This window comes from Leptonychotes weddellii, chromosome 2, assembly GCF_054177405.1.
Source record: "Leptonychotes weddellii isolate Sample4059 chromosome 2, ASM5417740v2, whole genome shotgun sequence".
NCBI classification, from domain to species: Eukaryota; Metazoa; Chordata; class Mammalia; order Carnivora; family Phocidae; genus Leptonychotes; species Leptonychotes weddellii.
The window spans coordinates 98073876-98101604 of NC_138370.1; the positions used below are offsets into that span (position 1 = coordinate 98073876).

General features: G+C 48.8%; 1 protein-coding gene across 2 annotated transcripts in view; it reads right to left on the minus strand.

Moving 5' to 3' along the window:
• Nucleotides 1-260: 260 nt before the first annotated feature.
• Nucleotides 261-27729, minus strand: part of HADH (hydroxyacyl-CoA dehydrogenase) — a 45178-nt gene continuing 17709 nt past the window's right edge. For both annotated transcript variants that reach the window (XM_006727180.3, XM_081812023.1), the window contains exons 2-8: nucleotides 22518-22646; nucleotides 18992-19149; nucleotides 14827-14953; nucleotides 11393-11482; nucleotides 7751-7823; nucleotides 1946-2062; nucleotides 261-1082 (exon numbers count right to left, since the gene is read on the minus strand). In XM_006727180.3, coding sequence (XP_006727243.1) covers nucleotides 964-1082; nucleotides 1946-2062; nucleotides 7751-7823; nucleotides 11393-11482; nucleotides 14827-14953; nucleotides 18992-19149; nucleotides 22518-22646 — 813 coding nt within the window. In that variant the 3' untranslated portion in view covers nucleotides 261-963. The remainder of the gene's footprint in view (nucleotides 1083-1945; nucleotides 2063-7750; nucleotides 7824-11392; nucleotides 11483-14826; nucleotides 14954-18991; nucleotides 19150-22517; nucleotides 22647-27729) is intronic.

Genomic DNA, 27729 nt, shown 5'->3' on the forward strand with positions numbered 1-27729 from the left:
TTCTCTTTGTTGGCGAAGAAGAAACAGATGTTCCCTAGAGATCGTTTTCTGGGCCCTTACGGCCGCTTCACTGGTAGGAAGCCTGCGGATGACCGCGGCAGGCCGGCTCCACCGCAATGCCTCCCGCCGCGGCCGCCTTCACAAGTAACAACAGGCCAAAGACGACGGGCCAAGGCTTTTGCCTAAATTACCAACCTTTACTTCCGTAACCATCCAAGCACGCCCCAAGTTTAAATTATACACGTTTATGTCAATTCAAATTTTCACAGATTAAAAGATTGCATTTTATTAGAATCAATTTACAGGCAGTCTGCAGCAATGATTTCTCACGGGCAAAAAAAGAGACAGACAGACGGACAGTCATCACTGAGATTCTGGATGTGAATGGAAGCTCTTCCCGCAAACCAAGCACACGGAGGCAGGCCCACCGGCAGCCGGAGCTGAGTGACGACACGACGTCTCGGGTCACGGCCCACGTGCAGGCTAAGGCTCGAAGCTGCAGGGAGCAGCTGTTCTCGGCAAGGCAGGACGCGGGGGCCGCTCACGCAGCACCTCCCAGACGCGCCCCGACGTGTCCGACGGCTCGCCACGCTCGCGGGAGCCAACGGCGAGCAGAGCGGCGCGCCGAGCCAGTGCCCCTTCCCAAGGGGACGGACCCAGGCAATTCTTTAAGAAAAGGTAAGGTTCAGAAGACATGTTTGCTCCAAGGCACCAAGGGTGTAAAGCTTTCTAGAGAATACACAGAAATGAACAGCCTGAAAAAGGGAAATTAGTTCTCAGTGGAAGAATCTGCCATTACGATAACTAGTGTAAATAATTACTTCAGACAGGTCACAATCAAAACGCGCAGCGAACAGACTGTGCTGCGAGAGGGAACGTGTGACCACAGAACGTTCCCGTGGCACTTGGCGGAGCTGCTCGTACGTGCTGACGGGTTCCTCCCGGAGCCAGAGAAGCCGGGCCTCACTTGTACTTGTAATAGCCTTCTCCAGTCTTCTTGCCCAGCTTGTTCTCTGCTACCAGCTCATTCAAGGATGGGATGGGCTGAAACAAGGGGTTCTTTGCATCCATTTCATACCACCCTATTGAGAGGAGGGAAGAGGTTGAGGACGAAGCGCTGGGATGATTCGGACACCTCAGCATTCCCAGGGCAAGGCTGGGGGCACAGCTCGGGAGAAGGGTCCCCACTCTGACGGGGCAGAGGCAGGAGGCAGCTGAGCCGGCACAGCCGGACGGGCCCGAAAGCACCCGGCGGCCGCTCGCGCGCGCTCCTCCCAGGAACACGGAACCAGCCCCTCGGCCGCCGGGACCCCTCAGGGGCACCATGCCGCAACTGGTAGTCTGCATCCTCACAAGATACAGAAGTTCAAGCTTCATTCAGAACCCTCCTTGCTCCCCACAAATACCTAGGTATTCTTTGTGAAACGTGGGGGCCTGAGCTACACTCAACTTCAGGAGTCCAGCTGTCATTATTATCTTTACTGTAACTTCAGAGCCACTATAGTAAAGAGATACATTATTATCTTTCAAGGGGGTAGATCTCCACGGGAGTGGAGGTTACACAAATCAGCACTTATGACGGAATGACACACGGTACCAATGTCCGATTTCAATGTGATCCTGTCCTGCAGAACCATCAGGGGAAACCAGGTAAGGGGTACACGGGACCCGGGACCACTCTGTGCTATATTTGAAACTTCCTGTGAATCTATAAATTGTTTCAAAATGAAAAGTTTTAAAAACAAGTTACCCTGTGGAGAGACACTAGGCAAGCACATTTTTCCTTTTTCTGCCATCTTTTAACTTGAATCTTTAAGCTGGTGGGGCAGAACTCTGGAAGGCCTACTAAGACCCCTTGAAATTTCGGTGGTAAACAAGCATTGTAACATGAAAGAAACAACCTCAATTCCATTACAGAAAGAGAACAGAGAAGTCCAATTCCTACCGTCCATGATGAACTTCACAGTATCCAGCCCCACGTAATCGAGAAGCTCAAATGGGCCCATGGGGTACCCAGCTCCCAGCTTCATAGCAGTGTCGATGTCCTCCTTGGATGAATCACCTGAGGACAAGAGGGCAGCACTGAGCCATCACCATCTTTCCCGTGGTTCTCCTTGTCATACTGTTAGTCCCAGAATTGAGTTTTACAAGTTCGCACATTCAAAAAACATCCAGAGTCAGGATTTCTGGCTATGGTAAGTAAGATTTCATCTCACAGGTACATGCCAAATAGATCACAAGATTTTCAAAGCTATTCCACCAAGCTATTCTGTGAGGTGAATTCTAGAGCACTGCTCCGGTGTTCACGCAGAGAGAAGGCTCCGGTGGCTGGAAACACTAGTCACTGTTAATGGATTGGGATTTTCCAACTCTGGAATAATTTATTACAACATCACTTAAAGCTAGAACATATTTGTATTGATAAATACGACTTTTTTTAAACAAAAAAGAACTAAGCTTTGTGTTTTTATATGTATCGTATGCATATTTTTCCTTTCCAGCTTTCTTGGTTTTATAAGTAATGAGTATTCCTCTGGAATTACACTCACATCAACCCTTTAGTCAAGATAAAGTTTAAAAACAAGCCCAAATCTGATTTAAAATTGCCACTCAAGTTTTAAAGTGTGTTCATTAAATTAAGACAAGAGCCAATGTGCTTTTTTCCTGGAATTCTACCCTTCACTATTATGGTCCTTGGGCCCACAAGAAGTCTTTCAGAGAACCTGTTCCCTTTCTCCAAAATCAGGAATGGGAACAGTCTATAACAAGTGATCATCTAGAAATTTTGTTCCAAAGTATAAAGAAATGGTCAGTTACACTAAAGCTAAATAAAAGGAGAAAAAAGTTCAAATACTCAAAGAGAATTTTATACCTAAACATGTTTCAGATTTTTAGGCATGAGGAATAGGAACTACTTAAACATCCATAAAAACTATGTATATATTTTTAAGATTTATTTATTTACTTTAGAGAGAGCAAGAGTGCAGCGGCAGAGGGAGAGAGAACGCCAAGCAGACTCTGTGCTGAGCGCGGAGCCCGACGTAGGGCTCGATCTCATGACCCTGAGATCACGACCTGAGCTGAAACCAAGAGTCAGACTTTTAACCAATTGAGCTACCCAGGTGCCCCAAGACTATATTTTTAAAAAGCATAGGAAGTACAGTTGAAGGTGATTAAAATACCAACTGATTATTTCTTATAGGTGACGTTAATGCTTCACTAATTAGTCAACCAGAGGATGCTAAGAGTCACAATTTTGAGTTTTAGTCCATAAGAAAGCAAAAAGAGCAAAAATCATCATATACATCAGCTTTAGGCGGCACCCTTCCTTCATTCAACTTTTATTTATCTCTGTTCCATACCAGGCACCAGAGACTTAGAATGAGACAGAGAAAAACCAGACAAGCCCCCAGGTACTCATGATATAGTGGGAGGACTCAGATGTGTCAGCTACTGCTGAAGATTCATGAAGACTGACACGCCTGTGTGTGGGCACAGGTGGACAGATATACTCACAGTGCCAACATTTCACCAAAACCCACCGAGGCCCAGGTCCTGAAGGACGAAGAGCATCCCAAGGGATGAGAGGGCAGGAAGAGCATGCCAGGCAGAGGGAACAGCATGTGCAAAGGAGAAATGAGCAGGAACATGGCAGCTGACAAATGGATTCTGCTCAGAGGCCTTCATCTGACCCTGAGGGCTTCTATGGTGTTAGAGCCCAGAATGCTAAATGACCACCTCACTTACCCCTCTCCTGGGGTCAGCACCTGCTGCCCCCTGGGATTGGTGCCGTCCCTCCTCCAACATTTGACATTTGCTTCCCGCAGGCCTCTCTGCTCAGATGTCCCCTCATCAGAGCACCCTGCTCCCTCCCTGCATGTAAACTAGCAACTGTAAGAACTCCAGGCGAGGCCTCCCACCATCCTCTTCACTTTATCTTTCTCCAGATTACTGGTCACAACCTAACGCGGTATCTACTGGTTCATTCACTGTGGACGGCCTCCCTTCCTTAGAATATCGGCTCCTGGGGACAGAAATCTCATAGTGTAACGGTTCCAACTTACCTAAAGCCATTTAATCAAATCTCTATTCGAGGGCAAATAATGAACCCTAGGGGCAATTCTGTAATTCCAGATTCAGCGACTCACCTGAAGACTATTTTATCTCAAAAAATAATACAAAGATAAAGCATATCAAAGAAAAAAATCTAAGCAGTGTTACAAAGTCAGCAACTCTAAAAGTACAGTAATACAGAGCAAAAGAGACAAAAAGAGGGAGAATTAAAGCACACAAATTGGTGTGCCACATGGGAGTTAAATATGGAACTGTGCTTTAGACTAATAATTCCTAAACTTGTATAGAGTCAAGCACTTCACTGAGAATAGGACACCTGCCCCAAATAAACTGCACACACCAAACTTCAGGAGGTTCATGGGGCCTCCCACCTCTCCCCAGTGAAGAGCCCCTAACTCTAGACAAGACAACAATGAGAAGCTTCCTGTTGCACAGTGGGGGCCTGGGAGCAGCCGGACCTGTTTCCTAGGCTGGCTCATCAGCACCACCTACCCACCATTCTTGGCGTTAACCACAGGCCCTGGCGGCAGCCCCCTAGGTGCCTGTCCTGTAGGAGACTCTGGAGAGGATGAAGAGGAGACACTTCCCAGGCACCGCATCCAGCAGCAGAAAGACGCCCTGCCACGGGGAGGAGGGCGGCAACCACCCTGAGGGAGAGCCAAAGCGTAAAGAGAGTTATAACAACACATGGCGACCAGCTTGGAACACTGGGGACATCAGGCAGGGCCTTGTAAGGGCGGGGGGAGTGAAGTCCGTGGGAGGGCAGCAGGGGCGGAGGGCAAGTGACAGCAGCTTCCCTGGGAAGGGAACTGTATTCGGTAGTCTATGACAGAAACACCGAAGAGGCCTTGGGCAGAGGAATGACAGGGCGCAGGATGTCACACAGTGACCGGGGGGACACACGACAGGCAGGGACACTCCCAGGGCTTGCCACCCGCCCAGCCCTCCCAGAAGAGCTGCCTGGGACGTGTCGGGGGGGGGACATCCGAGAGGTGTGGCGATCTGCTGCCGGGCGCCAGCCTGCTTGAAGATCTGGACAGAGAGCCGCAGGGACGAGCGGGACCAACTGCCACCAACCAGGCCGCCGCTACAGCATGAACAGATGGGAGCCGCACAGAGCGAGGACAGGACTGGGGGACTGAGAAGGCAGGCCCAAGGAAGAAGCCACGAGGCCCAGGGCATGGGAGAGCAGTGGCGAGGGGACGCCGCGGTGCCGCCAGATGCCCCGGGGAGCTGGCAAGAAGCACTGGTGCGGGGCCCCCAGGCAGCCGGGGCCCCAAGCGGTGGTGACGGAGGTGACTCTGCTCTCATGCCAACACATCCATCGGCCCGATGGGCCTCCCCCACGCAGAGCGGCGCTTCGCCGCGCACACCCCGCCGGACGGGGTTTGTGGGAGACCGAGTGCGCGCGTCCCCAGAATTCACGTTCACACCCTACCCCCCGACGTGTAGGCTTCGATGAGATCATGAGGGCGGAGCCCCACGAGGGGATGAGGGCCCTTCAGAGAGTCCGAGAGCTCCCTGTGTCCTCTCTCTGCTCCCCGCCATGCGGAAATGCGCCGCGAAGTCAGCCGCGTGCCTCCCGGAGGAGGCCCTCACCAGAGTCCCGCCATCTGGCACCCTGGCCTTGCACCTCTGCCTCCAGAACCGCGGGAAATACACCCAGTCTGTGGTGCTTGTGCTGCCCGAGATGGTGTCGTACGGACGAGCTCTCCCCGGAGAAGGAAGAGGCTGGGCAAAACAAAGTCTCAGAGTCTTCACTGCACCACTCTGCCGCCGGGCCCCGAGACCCCCCGCCACCGGGGGGGGGGGGGGCAGCACGCAGTGTCTCCTCACCCTCCCGGACAACAGGACAAACGAACAGACAGGGCAGGCGAGAGAGGAAGAATCCAAAATAGCTGCAGATGTGAAAGCAGAAGCGATGCGGTCCAGCCGGCTGCTGAGAGCAGGCACCCCGCCTGCCCGCGGGCCAGAACGGGGGGCAGCGGCGACGGGGCAAAGGGACATGGGAAGAAGCCCGAGGTAGGACGTGTGGAGTCCAGCCCCCAGTGTGCTTGCTGGGCCACAACACCCAGCCCAGACACGACTCCAGCCGCTCCCGGAGCCGACACTGCAGCTCACAGGCCCCGAGCAGTGGCGGGCAAAGAGGCAGAGGGGCAAGCGGGCCGTGCCATCCTAGGTGGCAGCGTGGGCGGTCTCGAAGAACACGGCCCCCGGGGCTCGGACCCCCTCTCCGGCCTCACCTCCCAGCGGGGGCAGGCTGGGGAGGGTCAAAGGGACCACTGCCGGTGGGGGGGGGGAGCAAAAGACAAGAGAACGCCTTTCCGCTTACAGTCAGATACAAGGTACATCTGAAAGTGTATCAAAGTGACAGTATGTCTCAGTGAGGGAAAAACATTAAGGGGTGGATTACCCACGTGCTACATTCTAAAACATTACATTAAAAAAAACCCACCTGCCTTTCAAAGTAGGGTAAAACGCTTCTCGCATTCTTTGAGGTGTAATTAGGCATATTTGCTGATAGATAAACACAGAAGTGTTGGTTTGATCTTGGAGCAAAAGTGTGGCAAATGCTTCCATAAAACAGAGAGAAGTTTTAATATTTAAAGCAGATTTTGAGGAAGCAAATGTGCTTTCATCTCTCTGGAAGAGCTGGTGTAAATATTTTGTTTCAAAAATGACATTCTCAGGAGCGAGCATTTGTGAATGAAGTAATTGAAAACAATTACACTTGCTTTTTATCCAGTCCTATTAAGGCCTACTTGCCTTTGAAGCAGACATGATAGCTACCTTTCCAGAAATGTGGTAGGGAAGGGAGGCAGGAAGATACATGCCATTTTATAACCTTGGACCATGTCCCAGGTTTTATAATTTTACAACAGGGGAAATCATTCTTTGGAAATCAACAAGTATTGACAAAAGCATGAGACCATTCTTAAGGTTAAAAAAAAAAACACATGGCCTCATTTAGTAAGGACAGGGAAGGCTCTTAGAAATAGTCATCAAGGGGCGCCTGGGTGGCTCAGTTGGTTAAGCGACTGCCTTCGGCTCAGGTCATGATCCTGGAGTCCCGGGATCGATCCCAGCATCGGGCTCCCTGCTCGGCAGGGAGTCTGCTTCTCCCTCTGACCCTCCCCCCTCTTATGCTCTCTCTCTCTCATTCTCTCTCTCAAATAAATAAATAAAATCTTTTTTAAAAAAAAAAAGAAATAGTCATCATCCCTTTTCAGCCTTGTCACTTACCTCCCATCGCCTGTCACAGAGTCACAAATTTTAGAACTTTAAGGAACTTTCAAGGTCCCTTAGTCCAGTGATTTTTACATTATTATTGTTTTAAGCAGGAAAACTTTTCATCAAAAGCAGAGATTTAGGATATAAATCTGGGCTGGCCGTGCGATGGCTCTGGCTGAGACTGTAACTGGGTGTGTGTGTTGTGGGGGGGGTTCCAGAGCCACACCTCTGAGGCTCAGAGGCCCCACAGGGAACTCAGGGGGACCAGGGCACCCAATGACAAAGGTCTTGAGGTCCAGGGTGAGGCTGATTCACAGAGCTAAATGAACCGAAGCCCCTCCCGTACGCTGCACGGCCTAGCCATTCCGACAGGGCCTGCTCAAGAACCAGGGAGCAGCGCCGAGAGCTAAGACCCGCCGCTCCCAGCCCGGCTCCGGACAGCTACCTCGTTCGTACAGCCTGACCGCTTCCATGAGGTATGGCACCAGGAGACGGTTCACAATAAACCCTGGGGTGTCCTGTTGTAGGAGAGAAAAATAAATGGCAAGTGAATTTTCACTGAACTTTATCTTCTGCGGAGTCACTAGACTGCCCCTTCTCACTCTGCGTCTCATTACCCACACTTACCAAGCTTGGCATTTTCAAGATTTCTTTTGAAGTACCAGCACAGCCCTACTTCTGTGGTATGTGACAATTTACCCAACAATTGTACTACTTAAAAAAAAAATCAAATCAAATCAAACCTAGATGCCCCCACTGCAGGAATCCTGAAATAAAGGCAGATCGAGACAGGTCACTGGAAAGAACGCAACTTTGAGGGCAGGCCGTCTGGGCTCAGATTCTAATAGTTTCTGACACTGGGACATTCTGAAATCAGGTTCATCATTGGTGAATCAGAGTAACAATTTCCAGAAGTTGTGACGATCACTCAGAAAACACCCAACACGATGCGCACAAGGCCCGATACTCAAATGGTAGCCCCTTTACTCCTCTCCTCGCCGGCATCCCTCTCAGGAATCTGGAAAAAGTACGCTCCACCTTGAACAAGCTTCACAGAAGCGCCACTGCCTGGGCTCCCCGGAACCATCTCTGGGCTACCCGGGATGTTCTCACGCTCCAGTGTGCAGTGCAGGGCGGTCCAACTGGGTAAGGTGCCAGGGCAGACAAGCCCCTGCACCTCGCATGACCCCCCTGTACCGCACACCCCTTTCATCAATTTCCTCCTCGTTACTACACTTAATCGTCTCTCCTGGAAGCCTCCTGTGGGATTTGGATTCTGCTGACTGGTCTCTCTGGGGGAATTTGTGGGGCAGGTTGGGTTGGTAATTTTGGGGTATTATTTATGTGAAACCAATTTTCACTAAGTAAATGGTGTAAATTTTAACAAAAGGCTGTGATGTTCCTGCAGACACAACTCCTCACTCTTACCCTGGGCCCTGTGTTCTCTTTCTAGCACACACTAGGCCCTCCATAAACGTACAAATGAAAAAGCTGGCCTGCCCCCTGCATTACTCTTACAGCTAACCTCACTGCACGCTGTGTAAACTAGGCAATAAAGCCACAGGATCTGGACCTTCTTTAAGACTCTGGACAAAGAGAAACCAAGTCCTACTCCTAGCTCCATGGGAACACAGAGATGAGCAAAACAGCTTTAACAGCTTAACCACAACTGTATTAATGAAATGATGCTGACTTGGTATCTAGGGCAAAAGTGCTTTCAACCTCAAAAAGTTTATCGCAGAAACTCAGGACAGGGTAGATGAAGCATACATACATAAGGTTAGAAGTCAGAAAGTACTCTGGGGACAATGTTTGCTCCAATCAGAGTATGTGGAGTTTTATACAGTGGATATTATCCACAGAGCTCAATAACGAAAAAGTGCTAAAACTCACAAAATATTCAAACTCACTAGTAATCAGAGAAGTACTCATTAGAATAAAATAGCATTTTGCCAATAAGATTAGTGTCAAAAGGGTTTTTCCCCATTATGCTAATATTCAATGCCACTGATGAGTCAGAGACGCATACACTCTCACGATATTGGTATGTAAATTGTAATGTAAAGAAACATAATCCCTTAATAAAGCAGTTTAATTTTATGTAATCGTATACCTTACATTTTTACACTCATTTGTTTATTAAATATATTTTATTTACTGTACTACGTGCCAAGCACTGTTCTATGTACTTTACAAATATTAATCCATTTACTCCTTATGATAACCCTGTGAGATCAGCACTATTATTACCTTTACAGGGGAGAGAGGGCACTGAGGCCCAGATAGGTTAAGTAACTTGCCCAAGATCACACAGCTAACAAGTGCCAGAGCCAGGATGTGATCCCAGTCACGCTGGCTCCAGAGTCCACGGTCTCACCCTTTTTATACCACGCTCTCCTCAAGAAGTCTCACTATGAAGAAAGACACGTTCCGGGTGCATTAATGTCATCTGCTGTGTTGCGTGTTGGCCCACTGCGATCCTGCAGGCCAAATCCAGCCCCGGCCTGCTTCTGTACCGTTCCACCACCGTGGCACAGCCACGGACCCCGCGTGTACCGTCTAGGCTGCACACTGCCCCCAACAGCAGAGCCGAGTAGTTAGAGCAGAGACCATATACCCGAAAATGTTGACTATCTGGCCCTCTACAGGAAAGCGTGCTGACCCTTGTTCTTTGTGGTTGCCTTCCATTGTCTGGATGCTTCATCGACAGCCTGAATAACTAACCCAGAGAGCTTGAAGGTATCACCCAGGAAAGAGTTCTGAAATGATGTAGCAAGGCAGTTTTATGAGATCAGGGAGTTCCCATTCCTGCATCTGCTGAGGCCACTCCAGTGGAAGAAGGGGTCCTCACTCTCTATGAATGAATGATTATGCTGCTGAAGACAATCACTGCCCGTCCCTGCATTTCCACTTTCTTATCTAGCTTTCGATTCACTACACGCTGATGCTCTTTCTCATACCATTACTACTTTCTGCCACGAACAAAGCATAACCCAGTGAGAGAGTGCAACGTCTGGTTATCAATGTGACTTTTTAAAAAATCCAATTTAAAACCACTAAACAAAACAAAGAAAGAATGAGTGCTAAAACATGAGACTCCCTGACACCGCTACCCTCCTGGACCGGGGGGACAGGCACGTGAGTCTGCTCTCTCAAGCTACGGGGGCCATGCCGACAGATGACTTATTCAGAGGATTCATGAACAACAGGCCTTTCCACAGGTTACTACAATACTGTGAGTTCAAGGTGGAGAATATTTTAGAAAGCAAAAGCATTCTGTAAGAAGAACCACAACGATAGAAAAGATTACGGTCAAAAAGGTAGATGCACACTTACAAAAATTTGTAACGGTACAGCTCAACTGCCCGTTTGGAAAACTGCCAAGTCATGCAGAGGAGCAGTCCTGAGTCTTGGGAGGACTCACGAGGAGCTACGGCCAGCGGAGACGGGAGGAGAGCGCCACCGCAGCTGAGAGCAGCTGGGGGCATTTCCCATATACTAACGGAGTCTGGCAAGGAGGGAAGGCGGGAGGCATGCTGCCCACTGGGCCTTGCTTCTTAGTGGAAAAACAAGACACAAAAGCACAATGCCACACTCCCTGAGAAACAGCTTCATTAATCCCACCTGGGGAAGTGGGCGCTTCCTCTCTCTCATCATTTCCCTGGCCACCTGTCGTGCGATGGTTTTCAGCTCGGGACGCACGTGTCTACCACGCTGTCATGGACACGCAGGCTCCTGGGCTCCCCCAGGCCCAGCAGAGGCTAAAGCCAATGGGGTCATAAAAACCATTTATGGAAACACAGCAGTCCAACAACAGACAAAAGCCAAGACCCGGGGAGAAGTTTTCTACTCAGCTGAAGCTCTGGCTCTCTTCAGATCTCAAAGGGTCCACCCGATAGCCTTGGGCAAGGGTTAGGGTCTGGCTCCCCTGCTGGCAAACTAGAAAAGAGGCCCAGCGTGCTCTTCCCAGCCCCTAGACAGGCCTGAGGTGAGAGTGCCCCATCTCTCACATCTTTCTATAGAAGAATTCTACCCCAAATAAGTCAGTTCTAAGGAAAACCCCCTTCCCAAGGTACCTATACTCTACCTTACAAGAAACAGGATGCTTTCCCAGGGCTTTGGTGAAGTCTATCAGAGATTCATAAGTCTTTTGGCTGGTCATTGGTGTTTTAATGACCTGGAAATGCAAAGCAGAGAATTATGACCAGAGAGTCAGCAAACAAGTGCAACAGAACGATTCAAGAAAACACTGATGTAAAGTGTCTACACAGAAGGTGGCAAAAATAGTTTTAGTTCCAGAATACAAGGATCTCAAGCCAGAAACAAAGAGTTTACCAAAATGTCCACTTTAAGACAATGAAGTACTAGGGGTGCCTGGGTGGCTCAGTGGGTTAAGCATCTGCCTTCGGCTCAGGTCATGATCCCGGGGTCCTGGTATGGAATCCCGCATCGGGCTCTCTGTTCAGCAGGAAGCCTGCTTCTCCCCCTCCCTTTGCCCCTGCTCATGTGCTTTCTCTCACTCACTCTCTAATAAATAAATAAAATCTTTAAAAAAAAAAGACAATAAGGTACTACAGAATGTACAAAATCAAGGCTTAAAATATAAATGTGTATGTGTGTAGAACAGTTTTACAGATTTTCTTCCCGAGACAGACCTGGGTTCGAATGCCCATCACACCACTTACTGGCTCTGTGACCCTGGGCATGTTTCTTGAAATTGAAATGACACTGAATTCACTCTCCCCACCTCAAGCAGCTGAGGTGAGGTGACAACGGATTAGATCAGGAGGTAAAGCATCAAATGCAGCTGCTGGGAGGTATAAAGTGCTCAGGAAATGCTGGCTTTTGTTACCGTGTTACTTGCTACCGTTAATTTACTTCAGGGAGGTAACTGGATGTCTACTGAGTACGACAACGGCCCTTCAAGCGCTCTGCCTGGAGAACCATCTTCTCTTAGTCTAGAGGAGGAAAACAGCAATCTGCCCAAGTCACAGGTCTCTTGGACACTGAGAAGAGTATCCCCCGGTACTCCACCCTCTCCCACGCAGATGCCCCTAAGCCCACCAACTCCTTCGCATCAGAACAGGCTCATCCCATGGAGGAAGGTTTTCATTTCCAGCACACAGGGGCCCCAGGCTGGGCTTACCACCTGCTGGGCACCTGGGGAAGACTCCTGGCAGCCCCCTGGACCCACGAGGTGCAAGCAAGCAAGCAAGCAAGCAAGCAAGGGCCCAGCTGCTGCCCCGCTCCCAGAGGCCCGCTGCCACTCCAGAAGGTCACACCAAGCACGTCGCCTGGCAGTTAGCCCATAGGACACAGAGACCTCACCTGTCAGGAACTAGATTTTGGCAAATGGAGAGAGACCCAGATGAATTTAAACTTAAATATATATATAATTTAAAAGCCAGTTAAGAACTTCAATGAGGGTCAAAGCAAACAGGCTTGGCTTCTACATCAGACCCTTTATATGAGGTGAGACAACTCAGTCAACCCCCGTGCCTCACCCCTCTACTGTGAAATGCGGATAATGATACTTGCCACATCCTCCATCTTGCAAGAGGGCTGTGTGGCTTAATGAGCTAGTGTCTGTGCAGGATGAAAGGTGCTATATAAATGAAGAGAATGATCATCATCCGTCTTTTAATGTGATCGCAGTTTGGGGGGTGGTGGTATGTTATGACACTAAGGGAAGTGAATGAGTAGCACAGACAGAAGCACCAGGAAGATGCAGATGAGGAATGGGATGCGATGGACCAGAAACTGCTCTGCAAACCCCATAAATCAAACAGCAATCCAAGAGTTATTCAAAAGAAAGTGTGAAAAGGTCTCCAGCAGAACCCCAAAGATTGGACTAGGACAAAGGTTGCTAATTACAGAGTTTCAAATATAATTTGTTGATTTAAAGGAGCCAATAGTGAAGATTTTTTAACAGGAGAATGCCTATTTATTCATCCATTCAACAAACAGCAACGTGCTACAGACATTCTGTTTATAGCTCCCATACAGTCTGAGATAAGTACATACACACGTATGTGGGCGGCCCGTCCCGAATAAAGGAGAACTGCTCAACTTAAGATACGGTTCACTTTCGTGCTCACCAGCGACACATATGTGAACACCCAAGAATAAAAACTGAGTAAAGAGCACTTTTAGAGAACATTTTCTAGAAAATGGTAACATTTGCTAAGCATTAACTGTTATCAACACACCACCTTCTCAAAGACATAGACCAACACTATTACATAAAAGCAGTAAAAAACAGCATTAGAGTTTGAAGTGAATGTATACAACGTGTCTTTATCTCCAAACACACGTACCTGACAGAGTAACTAAGGAAAGTGATTAGTCCCTAAGCACTGAAATGTTGAAAATCCATCCCGCTTCTTTGCTCTTCTCTGCGTAAGGATAAATGCAGTTTCTTTCATTCCCCCCCACCCCTCCCCTTTATTCCTCAACTTCCTCAAAACATTCTTAGGAAGTGAGAGTACATTGCAAGAAGCTGAGGAGCAGTGTTAGCAGACCAGATAAATTCCTATCGCAGGTCAGAGCTGTCTTTGAGAGAAAACTAAGGAAATAGTCACCATTAAACTAGAGGCAAATGCTTATGCGGGGGGCGGTAAGGGGGTAAGGGCATGAGAGAGGAAGGACAGAAAGGGCTGACAGAAGGCACCAGTGGAGAAAGCAAAGCCCGAGACTCTCCCAGGGAGCCCCGGCCAACCCCCGGAGGTCGGCCTGGCCCCGCGTCCCCCACACTTCGCACAGCAATAACTCAACCCCACAACAAATGCTACTTTAACAGCGGCTGTTCCTCAGACCCTGTCATTAGCCCCCTGTAAAAGGCGAGTTGCCACATTCCAGGTGCAAACTGTCTATTGTGACTCATCTCCCTGTACCCAAGTCTCCAAGCAAGCAAGCAAGCGGAAGCGACCCAAACAGGATCACTGGGGGCCCCGCTCCCCTCCGTCTCAGAGGTCTGCACTCAGGAGGTTCAGGCTACAGGGAGCTGCTTTAATAGCTGGGATCAAAATACACGGGTGATGCGACGGTGGACAAGGGGGTACGGTGGCTCCTGTGTAAGAGCAGGCTGATAAAATCCCACTTACAGCCTGGGGCACGCTGACCTCACCGAGGCCGTATTGGCACGTGTGGCTCTGGCGTCTCCGGTCTCAGCGAGCCAGGCGTCTGCAGTGCTATCTTCCCAGTCAGACGCTCTCCCTACACCACCCGCCCCATATGGCACAACTAAGTGAATGACATTCCACAGAGTTAGCAGCCCTCCTGGTCATCACTGGTCAGACCACTGGGCTGCGAAGAAACAAAGCACAGAGGCCTCCCTAGATATCAGGGGCTCTTTCTTCTCCTGGCTCCAGAAGGACAGTGTGGCCCGAGAAACCTTCCACCCTCCCGTTAAAAGCCGCCCAGCGCCCCCACCCCCCCCATGGCAGAAGGGGCATGAGTCAGAGAGCAGGACTGGCAGAGCTGGCCGGGCAAGCAGACACACATGAGCACACGCCCACTGACCTCCACCAGCTTCATCAAGGGCACCGGGTTGAAGAAGTGGAGCCCGGCGAATCGGTCCTGTCTCATGGTGGCGTTGGCTATGTTTGTGATCTGCAGAGAGGAAGTGTTGCTGGCAAAGATCGTGTGTCTGTGGAGAGAAAGACGGTGGAGTATCAGAATGAGTCCCCTCTTTGGAAACAAACAGGATTACCCTCGATGCAATGCACAAGGCCACTGCCTACTACCCAGATCTGTTGTCCTGACCCCTGGAGGAAGTCAGGGAAGAGATCTTCACAAAGAAGCCGAAATCAAGTGACCAGTTTCATTTCAAGTTTGAATCTTTAAATTAGATAATTTAAACTTACCTGTTTCAAAGATGTATTTCATCTTTACCAATCTTTCATTTATTTTCAGGAGCCACACTTCTCTACTGATATTTGTTAATTTTTATGGTATGTGGGAGAAAACTGAGGTTAGGTAGCAGCCTCCGTCACAAAATGAAACCCTAAGTGAGCACAGACTAATGATGAAAAAGATACACCACAGACCCTCAAAGTCAACAAAAAACTGTAAAGATCTAAGATCTTTTCCCCTCAAGTGAAAAGCTTTAATCTTCCACTGAATGGGAATTAAAATGAAAACAGAAGAAAACCAACACAGTCCAAAAACAGTTTTAAGGTTGCATAGGTACATCTGGGGAAGGAAGGATACATGTACATCTATGATAAATGTAGTTCAAGGTATTCTGCTTATAAAATCTTAAGCAGGGGCGTGGGGCATCTGGGTGGCTCAGTCGGTTGAACGTCTGCCTTCGGCTCAGGTCATGATCCTGGAGTCCCGGGATCGAGTCCCACATCGGGCTCCCTGCTCAGCGGGGAGTCTGCTTCTCCCTCTGACCCTCCCCCCTCTCATGCTCTCTATCTCATTCTCTCTCTCAAATAAATAAATAAAATCTTTTTAAAAAAAAAGTAAATGAGAAAACTGCTGACTTTAAAAAAAAAAAAAAAAAAAAAAAAGGCAGGGGCGCCTGAGTGGCTCAGCTGGTTGAGCGTCTGACTCTTGATTTCAGCTCAGGTCATGACCTCAGGGTTGTGAGATTGAGCCCCGCATGGAGTTCAGATTCTCTCTCTCCCTCTGTCCCTCTCCCCCAGCCCCACTCACCCTCTAAACAAAAAAAAAAAAGAGGGGCGCCTGGGTGGCTCAGTCGTTAAGCATCTGCCTTCGGCTCAGGTCATGATCCCAGGGTCCTGGGATCGAGTCCCGCATCGGGCTCCCTGCTTAGCGGCGAGTCTGCTTCTCCATCTCCCACTCCCCCTGCTTGTGTTCCCCCTCTCGCTGTGTCTCTCTCTGTCAAATAAATAAATAAAATCTTAAAAAAAAAAAAAAATCTCCTAAAAAAAGCAGTACCATCTTTGTGTGTGTGTGTAAAATACTCATTTTTAAAAATCCATATTAACTTTATCCAAATTCAATTTTTAAAGACCACCACAAAGTGGGGTGCCAAAGGCATTCCTGGCAAATCTTTAAACAAAGACAAGCGAGACTTGGGCTGTCCTATAGCGCCACCTTGTGGGTACACATACATAAAACAGCCTAATGCTGAGGAGAACCATCATGGCCCGGTCAGTGCAGGAAGTGGAGTGATCCCTTACCGACCAGATGTGGGAGTTCTAGCCTCCCCAAAAGGCAATGCTACAATCTGCCTGAAATCAGGGCTGAGCGGGGGAGGAGGGTCGGGAGAAGACACATGAGCGTGGCTGACACAAGCGCCGTCGGGCTGCACGCCATGAAGCCCAGCAGCCGGGCCATGGCGCCCCAGCGCTGTGCTGGCCAGGGCTGCTACATGCACAATGTGGCACCGTTTTATAGGACAATGGAAGGGCGACTTGCCTGCAGACAGGAGAGATGTGGAGGCACACTGGAGAGCACATTTCGTTAAAGGGTGAAGTTACATCAGAGCCCAGTCCCGGGTGCCTCCAGTCCAAGGTGCTCCCAGCGAACATTTTACCAGCAGGGGAGAGATGCTTCTTGCTCACAGACCTCTACCTCCCCCTCTCCCAATCGGCTGGGCTGGCTCTGCTCCTGACAGCTCTCACACTGCCGTCTTTCTACACAAACACAATGTGCCAACATACTCAGCTTACAGGGCTGCCTTGTCTTCCACAGAGAAGTACACCCTCACGTTCTCCTTGGGACGCCGGACTCTCGGACGGTCTTTGGTTTTTCCCTCTCTGACACTCAGGGACCCAAAACACTACCATCCTCTTAGATGTACTAACAGAAAATCGACGGCACAAACATGATGATCCTTGGCCACACCCGCAAGCCTCAGTGCGGAGAGGACAAGAGGGGGTGGTGGGGACTGTGGTGGACGGGACTCAGCTGGGGCACTCTGTGGGCCATGGTCCCCCTCTTCATCTGCACTGCTTATAACTGCAGCCAGGGAAGTCGTGTTCTTTTCCAGGGCACATCAGGGGCGCCGCTGGGAACTTCACCACTAGAACACATTCCCCTCCCCTGTTACAGGGGTCGCTGCAGAACTTAACAGTCAAGGATATCTCACTCACTCTAACAGTCACGGACATCTCGCTACTTAAAAAAACAAGCCACAAAACTTAGTAGGGGTTCAATAATGGTGGTGATCTAAAGTGAAAACAAGAGTGCAGCGAAGGGCGGCTGACAGCCAGAAGCAAGCTCACATCCACAGTGTGCCCTTTCACGTGTCTCATCTGTGTGACTGGACCTAAGTGAAAGAGCCTAGCCCAGCGCCTGACACACAGGCGGCCCTCGGGAAACTGAGCCAAGTTAAACTAACATCCTAAACAACTCTGTGCAATTGGTACCGCTCCCTTTATTTTGCAGATTACTAGGGAAACTAGTCTTCAGAGAGTTAGAACTGGGAAGGTCTTGGAAATGACTTACTCCTAACCCCTCAGTCAAATTACAGATGATAAAAACTGAGGATCAGACAGGCTTCATGACTGTCCATGGACAGAGATGGAAGAGGTGGGGCCACCTGACCTTCCCCTAACAGTCCTTCCATTACTCACGCAGACATGAGAGGGCAGTCAGACCTGTCACTGTCACTGAGGAATGACCAACATTTCAATAAAGGCCAAACTACCCGGGGTAGCGGGGGCGTTATTATTTTAGAGGGCTCCCTGCTCACCTGGGAGCCAATACCTGTACTATAGAGTCTTCTGTTTCTGCAGGCCCTAAACGGCATAAAGACCAGGAGCACACTCATCAGCAGAGTGACACAGAGGTGACAGAGGGGCAGGGCTTCTCAGACACCAGGCCATACGGCTATGAGGGCTGACATTCCAGCAGGCTGGTATGTGAGTGTCCCTCTTCAGCCACTGCTCACTGGCTGAGAATTACTTCTGTCTTATAATCTTATTCTGACTTTCAATTCTAACCAGGAAGAGTGAAGTGTGGCTACAGAAGCCCCAAGGAGAGCAGAAATAAATCAGCCAGGTGTCACAATTGCCAAAAGCCGAAAGTCAAACACAAATGAAGGCTCCGGATTCTGAGAAAGGGAGCAGCCCGTGTGCAAAAGCTTGCTGACACTTGTTGGCACCACCGGTCCCGAGCCCCAGGCACCCATATGCCTGACCTGTGTGGGGCTGACTCTCCCCTCCCACCCTGTGCCAGGAAGCCTGGTAAGGACTCTCCAGTGCTCCTGAAATGCTCCCAAGTGTTGTGACTTAATCCAGATAAAGCTCAAAACAGGAAAGCCCAGGGAACTTTGTGTAGACAGGCACTCCCTTCAACTGCACCATTCTGTAGGTTCCATTCAAAAAAAGGGGACACACAAACGACTCTGAGGTTCCTCAGCAGATATCTGAGGATGTGCCCAAGCCTCTTCATCCTCTGGCCCGGGAGGGCCTGTGGCCCAGACACTCCAAGAGACACAGGACTGTCCCTGAAAGGACCCCCCACTTTACTGTGGGAAATCCCACCCTCCTTTGGGGACAATGATCAGATGAAGGCAGCCCAAGCCTCGGGAAGCAGACTGGGAGTAGGAGGATAGAGGACAGAGGAAACAGTGTCAGTCTTCTGGAAACAGCTTTGGGGTAGCAGAAAGAGAAGTGGGCTTGGTGTCAAAAGACTCCCTCCTGGGAGAAGAGCCCGAGCCCGGGGAGGGAGCCCTCAGACCCAACAAGAACGCCCAAGGGTCACGTACTCAGAGGCAAACTTGTCCAGCCTCTTGAAGAGCTCACTCTTCACCTTCAGATTCTCCACGATGGCCTCCACCACCAGGTCTGTGCTGTGGACTACAGACGCTGCATCCGTGCTGGTTGATATGCTGCTCAGGGTCTTCTCCACAAATTCATCACCCGCCTAACAGTGGAAGGAAGGGGAAGAGAGCATTCACTGGACCCACCGGAAAACGGTGTGTGGTCTGATGCTAAGGCAGAAGGAGAGAGGGGGGCGAGGAGAGGCGAACTTGCAACTCGAATGCGCCGGGGAATTCTAAGCACTAAAACTCCCTACACGTCTGCCTCTCAGGACCTTCCAGACACCAGGGCGAGAATCAGCTTGGGAACATGCCAACTGCTGGTCAGCGATCACTGTGGCGTCCGGGCCGTAACCCTTCACGCTGTTCGTCAGCTCCGCTCAGCTATCACGCGGTCCTCTTGCAGCACCTGTCCGGCCGGCTCACTCTCTGTTCTCACTGTGAACACACTGCCACACGCTGTGGCAGGAGACAGGTCCTGAAATAGGACCTTCCGGAATCGAGGACAAGCTCAGCTCAGCACCACTCGTTAGTCCGAGAGGTGGTGCTGACTGTTCATCGCTAACCGGGGCAGAGGAGAGCTGAGTAAGGGCAAGAGAGGGCGAGCGTGGCCGACTTAGCAGTTGTTCTGCTAATCACCGCCCATCACAGGCTAGCTCCGGGGCTTGCAAAAACTCGCCAGACATAGCCTCTGCTGCGAAGGGCTCGCAGTCCCACCTTTGTCTCATCTGTGACTCCAGGAATCCACAAACAGGCCTCAGTTAGGGCCGAAGACGGCACCTCTATCAACTGCCATTTTTATCTCAAGATGGACTCTGTCCCCGGGGCATCAAAATGGTCACTGTCAGCAAAGGCATCGAAAAGCACTGCAGAATAAAACAACTCTCAGAGCTGTTCCACAGAAATATACTCTGAGGGCAGAGGTGATTTTCAATTTTCTATTGGCTGCAGTATAAAAAGTGAACAGGTAAAGTTAATTTTGTTTAACCCAATCCATCTAAGGTATTATCATCTCAACATGTAATCAATACAAAAAGCACTGAGATGTTTTATATTCTTTTCTCCTAGTAAGTCTTTCAATTCCGGGGTCTGTCCCACACCTGTGACCAGCGGCCGCCGTGCTGGTCAGTGCGGGCCAGGCGCGTCCCTCCTCTACACACACGCCGGGCAGAGATGAGCAACGCCAAGAGAAGAGGCTCCTGAGGACTCACTCATCAGGAGCTGTGCATGTTGAGCACAAGCACCTTGTGTGTTTGTTTTAAACCCTCTGAGTGGGGCCCAGAGCCTGTGCCCAAAGGGGCAGAAGTTTGCAGAGTAAACATATGAAAAATGCAGATTACCTGGGTTCAGACTCACTCTGTCCTCGACTCCAACCTCCAGCCCAGGGCTCTTAAAATCCCACCTGCCTGGACCCTCTTCACAACATGCCCTATCTCAGGTCCCCCTGTCATGAAGAATATGGACAGGTGACAGAGATTTTAATCTGCCTGTGACATTTCGTGTCTGGATTTCTTCAGGGAGAGGGTAAAAATTAACTCTACTCCTGCCCCTCTGATTTTTGAAAGGTGACTACATATTAAGAAAATGCAAACCAAAACCACAGCAAGATACCACTTCATACCTCCTATGATGGCTATGATTAAAAAAATGGAAAACAAGTGTTGGCCAGGATGTGGAGAAACTGGAACCTTCATACACTGCTTGTAGGAATGTAAAATGGTTTAGCCACTATGGAAAATAGTTTGGTGGTTCCTCAAAAAGCCAAATACAAGACTGTCATATGACCTAGCAATTCTACTTCGAGTACATACGTGAAAGAACTGAAAAAGGACCTGGGCAGACAGTATATCAGTGTTCAGTGCAGCATTATTCACAATGACCAAGAGGTGAGAACCACCCAAGTGTCACTGACAGACGAATGGCTAAACAAAATGTAGTCTATACACACAATGGAATATTATTCAATCAGGAAAAAGAATGAGGTTCTGACATACGCTACAACCCGGATGAACCTTGGATGGAGACAGTACCACATGAAATTCTTTAGTCACAAAAGGACAAATATCCTGATTCCAGTTATATGAGGTCCCTAGAAGAGGCAAATTCAGAGAGACAGAAAGTAGATTCGAGGTTACCAAGGGTTGGGAAAAAGAGAGAATGAGGCGTTATTGCTTAACGGGTATAGAGTTTCTCTTTGGGAAGATGAAAATGTTTTGTAAAGAGTGGTTATGGTGGGACGCCTGGGTGGCTCAGTCGTTAAAGCGTCTGCCTTTGCCTCAGGTCATGATCTTGGGGTCCTGGGATGCAGGCCTGCATCGGGCTCCCTGCTCCCCGGGGAGTCTGCTTCTCCCTCTCCTGCTCCCCCTGCTTGTGCTCTCTCTCTCTCTCTGACAAATAAATAAAATCTTTAAAAAAAAAGTGGTGGGGCGCCTGGGTGGCTCAGTTGGTTAGGCGACTGCCTTCGGCTCAGGTCATGATCCCGGAGTCCCGGGATCAAGTCCCGCATCGGGCTCCCTCCTCGGCAGGGAGCCTGCTTCTCCCTCTGACCCTCCTCCCTCTCATGCTCTCTGTCTCTCATTCTCTCTGTCTCAAATAAATAAATAAAATCTTTTAAAAAAAAAAAGTGGTGATGACTGCACAATAGCATCAACGTAATTAGTCACCAAATTGTACCCTTAAAAACAATGAAAATGGCAAATTTTACATTACATATATTTTACAACACAAAATTTCAAAACAGAAGAGCCATACTACTATAGATACCCGAGGTGACCAACACAACAAAAGCCCCCCTTGCCCTCTTCTCTGCCCGTATATGAAGTGAAATTCCATCCAAGCCCCAAGGAGATCAATCTTTACGCAACTTTAAGAAGGTGGCAAAGGTAAGCAAAAATTCACTTGGGTGATTTCTGCAGTATTTCTAATTAAACGTGAAGTTCCAATGAGAAAGGGTCAGTAAACCAGAGCTGCCGGCCTTCTAGGAGTTCCTCGAGCTCTCCTACCCCCTCTGCTGCTGGGAGTGAGAACGACACTCTGTATTTCCCTCTCCTATAATTACATTATAAATGCGCTAAGGTATGACCCAAGCAATCAAAATTTTCTATCTAAATGCAATGTTTATTATATCATTCTCTTTTTAACTCGCAAATACCAAAATTCTCTTCCTGTTTCGCTCTCTTCCATCCATATGACAAAACAGGTGTTCTTCGATCCCAAATTCTCCATGGACAGAATGAGTTCACTACCTGCAGAAACCTTCTCCCCTACCTCAAAACCTACCCAACAATATGGTTGTTTACTTCTCCTGTTTTGTACGCAGTCCTCACAGAATGTTCAGTGATTATGTCATTCATGTTGGTCTAAAGTTATGGGAAAATGAGCTTTACTCAACAAACCGAAAAAGCAAGCAAAGACCACCAAATGTGTTATGTTCAGAGGATGGGTCTTGAGGTCATGTGAAACAAAAAATTACCTTGGGGTTTTCTGCAAACTTCTTCTTGGCCACTTTCCTAAGGCTTTCCTCAATCCCCTTTTTAGATTTTGCCAGTATGTCCTCTGTCTGGTCCACCAACACTACTGTGTGGCCAGTTGTTCCAGCAACCTAGGGCAAAGAAAGAAAGAAAGGAAACATAAAAGTTAAAAAAAAAAACTAGTAGAGTTTCATATTCCGTATGAACTCTGCCACCATTCTCTTCCAAATACCAAGTAAACATCATAATAAGGCAACCTCGACTAAACACACACTTCTTGCCAGGCACACACGGACGACGAATTCTCAGAAACACCTTACAAGGTTAAGAAGTATGTGCACCATCACACGACAGGTAGACAGCGGAGCTGGAATGTGAATCAAGGCTCTGAAAGCCACACCAGAACTGCTTCCCAACTGTCCCACAAGGGAGCCACCAGCCACATGTGACTACTTAAATAAACTAAAATTAAATAAAATGAAAAAATCAGTTCCTCAGTTGCACTAGCTATATTCCAAGTGCTCAACAGCCCATTCACAGAGCATTTACTCCCCACCCACCATCTTTTTTCCTCAAAATTGGAGCATCCTGTGCAGCTTGACTGCTTAGCTCAACTCTTCTGTAGTCCTTAAATCAGCAACAGGTAAGACTTTCATAATGGTGCCAAAAAGATTCCAAGGGCCGGGACACCTGGGGGCTCAGTCGGTTAGGTGTTGGACTCCTGGTTTTGGGCCAAGTCATGATCTCAGGGTCGTGAGATCGAGCCCAGTGTAGGGCTTCACGTGGAGTCTGCCTGAGATTCTCTCTCTCTCCCTCTGCCCCTCCCCCCACTCATGCGCATGCTTGTTCTCGCTCGCTCTCTCAAATAAATTAATTTAAAAAAAAAAAAGATCCCAAGGACTATTTAGTGACATGGCTCCCATGAAAGCAGGTCTCTGGTGACCAGCCAATTAGGAGGGCAGTTCCCCATCCCGCCTTGGCTAAAATTCAGAGGGTATACATAGTGCCGCTGCCCCAAAGTTCACCTGGAGCCAGCTCGGTTTAGCCACATTCAGTGACAAGCCAATCCCTTTTTCATCACGATTTGCCAATAGCTTTTACAAGGACTGTGGAACAGGCAGTGTGGCTAAAAGTAGGTCACCAGGTCACATTCAGGTAGGCACTGTACTCAGTTCAAGCCGCACACAAGAGGACATGCGGCCTACCACAAACACAAGTGATCCAGGATGCCAGCACGACTGAGATGCCCCTCGGGGTCTGAGAAGGCCCCCGCAGAACCACCGCTCTGGAAACATCTGTGGATCAACCGTGTAGGAGAGGGAAAGCTTAGCTGAAGTGAACCTGCCCGGAGAGGACAGTAAGAAACCGTTCTAACCCACCGTCGTGATGCAAGGCTGTTGAAAGTGGGCGACTCAGATTCCAAACTGAAAACCGGACAGGAAAAGTAACACAAGAGCAAAACTCAAAGGCAAAGAGGTCCAAATCCCTGAGCCAAGATTTCCAAAGAACACTTACAAAAAATGGTAAGACGGGTTTGAAATGGAAGTTAAGTACGAGAGCACCTATGGCTTCTCCCTGAGCAATCTTCCTAGCGAGGCTGCAAGTCTGGGCCTGTGGGCCTGTGGGCCTGTGGGCAGAGCCTGCCTGGGGACCAGGACAGGAAGGAAGGTCTGCTCCGGCCGGCTGGGTAACGGCCGTAACGAGAGTTATCCTGCCAAAAGGACAGAGGCGGTGAACTTGCCCTGTTGGCAGAAACGCAGGCTGCAGGCAGGCAGCGCGGCCCACGTAAAACACCCACCCACCCAGAGCAGGCTGTCTCCCCGAGGAGCAACAGACCGAGGCCCAGCTGGCCAACGCCTCCAGCACATGACACGAGCTGGCCCCCTCACGCATTCCGAGTAAAAGCAGCACGAGCACGTTTAGAAACCGTGCGCGGAAGGCGACACAGCAGGCCCGAGACTGTTATCTTTAGAAAGGCCCTTGGCTGGGCCCCGGAAACTCAGACTGGGAGAGAGTTCCCATCCTTCCCCTGAGAGGAATGGCTCGCTGTGCCTAAACCACTCACGCGCTGTGGTCTCTGCTGCACACCTGCTTTCCCTCCGGGGCTCAGGAACTGGGGAGTGGGCCAGGCAGAGGGTACCCGTGTGACCAGCCCCAATAAAAACCCAGGGCCCTGGGTCTCCGGTGAGCGTCCCTGGTAAGACACTCCACAGGTTCCATCACAACTTGTAGCTGGAGGCGCTGCGTGTGTCCTGTGTGACTGCACAGGGAGAAGACTCTGGAAGCGCCTGACTCTCCTCCAGACTTTGCCCCTTGCACCTTTCCCTCTGCTGTTTTTGTTTTGTATCCTTTTGCTGAACTAAACTGTAGCCATGAGTATCATTATATGCTGGGTCCCGTGACTAAATCACCAACCCTGGAGGGGGCGGGGGGATTTGGTGGATAATCCTGACACAGAAACTAAGAAAACAAATCTCAAATTCAGATGCAGTTTAGCTGAAATCAAAATTATTTTGAGGCGGGGTCGCCTGGGTGGCTCAGTGGTTAAGCGTCTGCCTTTGGCTCCGGTCCTGTGCTCGGCAGGACGCCTGCTTCTCCCTCTCCCACTCCCCCTGCTTCTGTTCCCTCTCTCGCTGTCTCTCTCTGTCGAATAAATAAATAAAATCCTTAAATAAATAAATAAATAAAAATTACTTTGAGGCAGGCACCCCTGGGGAGCAACAGCTGAAGGGAGGTGTGACTGATGACCACTGATGGGGCACCTTGCCTGCAAGGTAGGGGCGAGCAGAGGTGCTAGCTTTAGGGACCTTCCGTTTTTGTTCTGGCTCCTCTGAGAGGCCCTGTGGAATGACACAAGTGATTTTCATTTTGTCCCTCTTAACCTCTGACCTAGATTATCCTCTAGGACTCCCCAGATCTCTACCTGACTAGGTCCCCATCCACTTTCCCCTCTACCTCTAGCAGGCATCGCTCGGATTTTTTTGCTCCTCGAGGAGTTGGAGAAGACAATTCAAGTACATTTGGCACAAGAGAATACCAAAGCTGAAGGGAACAGAGATAAAGAAAGAAAATGAGGGCAGTGTCCTTTTGCTTAGGGACTTTGTAATCACACTGAGAACACCGAGGGGGAGAAAACTAAGTATATAAGGCTCCATATGTGGGAAGTCAAATAAAATAAAAACTGCCATCGTGAAGAATCCTGTCAGGCAGCTGAACTCAGAAGGCTGGTTGCAAGGAGGACATCTAGAATGGGCCAACTTCCCAAGGAATAAAGGATTAATAACCATAAAGAAGTGAGGGGTGGGGGACAAATAAGGGGTGATTTCACACCTTTTCTCTAGAAACCCACTTTCAAAGGTATTATAGTCATGTTTGATTATGATAGTCATGGGGCATTTTAGTTACATAACAGATAAGCCACAAGGCTTTCCTTAGACAGCTGACCCCCCCCACTCTGAAAATCCACATACAACTTTTGACTCCCCCAAAACTTAACTATTAATAGCCTACTGTTGACCACAGGCCTTACCAATAACAATCAATTCACACATACTTTGCATGCTTCATGTATTATATACTGTATTCTTACAATAAAGCAAGCTAAAGAAGATGTTAAGAAAATCATAAGGAAAATATATTTACAATACTGTAAAAAAACAGGGGCACCTGGCTCAGTCAGTTAAGTGTCCGACTCTTGATTTCAGCTCAGATCATGATCTCAGGGTCGTGGGGTCGAGCCCCACGTCAGGCTCTGTGCTCAGCGTGGAGTCTGTTGGAGATGCTCTCTCTCTCCCTCTGCCCCTGCCCCTGCTTACTCTCTCTCTCTCTCAATAAATAAAATCTTTAAAAAAAAAAAAAATACCTTAAAAAAATCCATGACTAAGTGGGTCCCCACAGTTCAAACCCATGCTGTTCAAGGATCAACTATAACTGCTTTTTTTAAACTGTAAGCAGAACCAAACCTAGAGGGAAAGTGCCCCGAAATAGTCAAGTAAAGCAGAGGCACATGCATTACAAAAACACTAAAATTCAACCAGGAAAAACCATGGCCAGAAAAGCGTTTACAGCCTTCATGCTAACCTTCTTCTCTTAATCAAAAGTCCTCTGATAAACTCCCCCAGCCACTCCCTGCCCCCCTTGCAAGAAGACACTGGGCAATTCGGTCCCTGCCTTGCTTCATCCGAGTTTCTGGCTGAGCACACTGGAGACAACACGTGTGTAGACACTGGCCAGAAACAGCTACCAAAACAAGGCTCTCCAGACAACGTTACAGGAGAGCAAAGTGCGCATGTCAAATGACCATGTCAAAGTGACTGAGTGTGTAACATTTAGTTTCCCTCTCACCCAGAAGATGCAAGACGTACAAGGAGGAGCCAAACCTGACAGAGAGGAAGAAGACGACAGATCTTTCCCAGTGTGTTACTGATCATATTCTTGCTCTGCAAAATTTCCCTGAGCTCCACCGTGCCTCACTGGTCTCAAAAAGCTCAATGTTCTCTCTTTTCCTCAAGTGACTAGAGCATTTTTTATGCTCCAAAATGCCTCTACTGGTATTTTTGGTCCAGTGAGAAGGCAACAATTGTATACTCTAAACAGTTATCCCCAGCAGTCTTGTTTTGTTTTTGTAAATACTTTCTACTTCAGCTTTTCTTTCTTTGATTAATTCATAAAACCTCAGGAAAATATGAAGGAAATCTTATGGTAGAGACACAGGTAGAAAGGACATTCCTATTTAAACCCAAAGTGGATATGGTTAGGTCTGAATAAAGAAAATACAGGCAAGAAAGAGAAAATTAAATTCTCCCTGAAATATTTTCCATTTTAGGAAGAAGCTCTTTAGTTCAGGTCACAATTTATTTGCATGGAAACAAATGACTATTACAACATAACCTCAGGTGATTTCAAGTTATAGCAACATTTTCATCCTACCCACCTGCAGAGAGCAAACCATCCTAGGGTTCTAGTTCCTTGCAATCATTTCTTGCAGAAATACCCTGGGGACCCCAGGTCAGCACTATCTTGAGGGCAACTTCAAGCCCTATTTCTCTCTGCAACTCTAAGTGCCTGGCCCACAGTCAGCACCCAATGTTTACTTGTTAAATAAATGAACAAAACACAATATTAGATACTTAATAAAGTTTCCACAGGATGAGTCCAGTGTTTTTTGACTGTATTAATCTGCTCCTACTATTGTGTGTCTCAACTGTCCAGCAC